Below are 2,747 nucleotides of genomic sequence, written 5' to 3' on the forward strand. Positions count from 1 at the left end.
GGGAAATCTTTTTGAATTTGTTTCTAGGCGGTCTTGGAGCAAGGCACAACTATGGCTAATCTCTCTTTGTTCAAATGTTCTGGGCCATGGAAATGGAGGGATTATTTTGCCAAATTGTTGGACATACGCAAGCTTATTAACATTCAAAGATGAAAGGGGTTAGAAGAAATGCTAGACTTTTGACATAGTGGCATATTGACGACGAATGCTCATGTCATAAACATTGGAAAGTGATAATCAATCGATATAAAGTTAGAGATGCATACTATAAAATCTTTAGTAAAGATTAAAGGGGTGCATGAACCGTTACAATATTTTGCCACGTAGACATGAGCATGTACAAACATTATGTAAAACATCACCATGACCTTGACTACAAAGATCATTTTGTGCTACAAAGCATCAAGAAACTACGTATTGTGTGCAAGTTTTGTGATAAAAACTTCCTACAAAATATAGTGTCGATGCTTTATTTACTAGGATAATTTACACAATTATCCCCAAGTCACCTTATTTGTACATCCTTTGGTGACTACTAGTTGGAGAGGACTAGAGGGAAAGAGAGGATAGTTATCCACAACAGCTCATGGGACACAGACATATCAACATCCGACCGATGATGACTGATGACCATAGAGGAGGAAGGTGCAAAGGTTTGGCTTTCAAAAATGAGCCAAATCTTTTCTAACCTACGATGCAAAATTTCTTAGTTGATCTCAACTATACACCCTATATCAACTAATATCAGGTACCTTTCCTTTATAGAGTCACCAAAGCCAGTTACTAAACTCCCCCACTAGAACCTTCATGCCCTACATAGATGCTTGATCTCTTTGGAAATGGAGAAAACTATGCAAAACTTGATCTCCAATTCTTCATCTACCCCAAGCAATGGTCTTTGCTAATGTGATCAGAAAAACTTGATCAGAGAGAGAGAGAGAGAGAGATCCATGGCAAATGCCATTTGCGTGCTCATCCGCCCATGTCATCATCATCTTCAGTGTCATTGCTCTCAATGTATGCGCATGCGTGAGAGCACCATCAAGGCAGAAAAAATCTCATTTGACTTCATTTCTCAATTGAGCATTCATCTTGGAGATGAAATCTTCAACTCTCTTTCTAAAAGCTTCATCACTAAGGTTCTCAGCAGGTGGCACTGAAGAAACTTGCTTGCCATGGAATGAAGCAGAGTCGACAGAAAGTGACCGCTTGATGCTGTTAGCTGTTGGTTGTGTGGCCAATTGCGGGCTAGTCGGTACAGATCTAGCCATCATTTGCACACAATCACCCTCTTCTCTGCAGAAGAAAGACATTTTCTTGGTTGACAAAGATCGCTTTGACTGCCCATATGATGGCCATGCATCACCATAGTTAATGTCATCATCGCTTTCTTCAGGTTCATTAATTCTGTTTTCTGCACAGCTAAAGGAGAAGCTTCTCATACCCGTTGCTAGCTTTGAGAATTTAGAGGAATCTTCCTCTTGTTGTTCTTCTAGTTCTTCTTCGTCTTCAGCGTCATAAAATTTGCCCTCTTCTGCTTGACGAGTACCATGAGCATCAAAAACCGCACATGGTTTGTGGTTGGAGAGGGCGGGGACGACGTCGACCGTTAGAGCTTGAAAGTGCTGCTTTTGCATCTTCGTTGACACAATTGTACAAGAGGTGGAAGCAGAAAGGTCCTCCATAAGAGCTCTAGAGCTCCGTTTAGGAGAACTTTCCATCTTGCCGAGGAGGTTTGTACAGAAATCAGAAGATCCAGAGCTTGAGGCTGAGCTCGATAGCATGCCCGAGCTCGCCGTGAGGACAAAAATGATGCCATTTAAAAGGACGAAGAGACAAGGAGGGGTGATCCAGCTGAGGAAAGCATTCCATAGCTGAGGCAAGAGGCTGAAAAGGGAAGAATCCATGGCTGATATGAAAAAACTCAGAGCCACGGGGAGGGTAAAAGAGAATACTAGCCCCGCTAGCATTGCTAAGGAGACCATAGGCAGGTAAAATGTGCCATGGAAGGTCAGAATTTGGGGCTTGGAGGCGGCCATGGAGGTGGAGGTGGAGGGGACTGCTCTATAGAGAGAGAGAGAGGAGGAAGCTCTGGCTATGGCGACGAGCAGGAAGGATACAAGTGGGATGCGTATGTGCATAAAAGAAAAAGCTTTGGAGCTATTGAAGAAAAGAGAGCTCAAGAGACTTTTGCGTGCTGTGAGCTAACCTTCGTTTGCCCCCTTTAAAGCTTACAAAGCCCCCTTTTTATACACTTTGCACCCACATATGTGATTTAATGTGTACATGTCACCCCTACAAATAGCATACATATGCCTACTTCAAACTATTGAAATCGAAGAGTTAGGCACATATATACTTGAGTAAGTTTTCTCAGAGATCATATGGATAACTTACTCACAGATAGGCACATATATACTTAAGTTTTCTCACTCAAGTTTCCTCAGAGATCATATGGATATGTTACGCTCGTTCATTGCAATTTGTTACGAGTAGAGATCATATGGATATGTTACGCTTGTTCATTGCAATTCGTTACACCATATGGATATATTACGCTTGTTCATTGCAATCATTGCAATTTTTCACAAGTAGAGATCATATGGGTATGTTATGCTCGTTCATTGCAATTTGTTACAAGCACTATGGATGAAAAGAGGCACCTCTTACCACCCAAAGTTGATTCTTGATAGGCATTTTACCTGTTTTGTGATTTATTTTGGTTTTTTAAGAGCAAACGTGTGAGT

General features: G+C 41.5%; 1 protein-coding gene across 1 annotated transcript; it reads right to left on the reverse strand.

The window, feature by feature from the left end:
- Positions 1-243: 243 nt before the first annotated feature.
- On the reverse strand, positions 244-2,416 carry LOC147434888 (uncharacterized). The gene has a single exon (XM_086491279.1). The coding sequence runs from the start codon at positions 2,139-2,141 to the stop codon at positions 1,059-1,061; it is 1,083 nt and encodes a 360-aa protein (XP_086347405.1). The 5' UTR covers positions 2,142-2,416; the 3' UTR covers positions 244-1,058.
- Positions 2,417-2,747: the final 331 nt, after the last annotated feature.

Source organism: Adiantum capillus-veneris, chromosome 19, assembly GCF_014529385.1.
Source record: "Adiantum capillus-veneris isolate H3 chromosome 19, ASM1452938v2, whole genome shotgun sequence".
NCBI classification, from domain to species: Eukaryota; Viridiplantae; Streptophyta; class Polypodiopsida; order Polypodiales; family Pteridaceae; genus Adiantum; species Adiantum capillus-veneris.

Excerpts from the sequence above, each read along its gene's own strand:
- LOC147434888 (XM_086491279.1), bottom strand. The coding sequence starts at position 2,141 with ATGCACATACGCATCCCACTTGTATCCTTCCTGCTCGTCGCCATAGCC.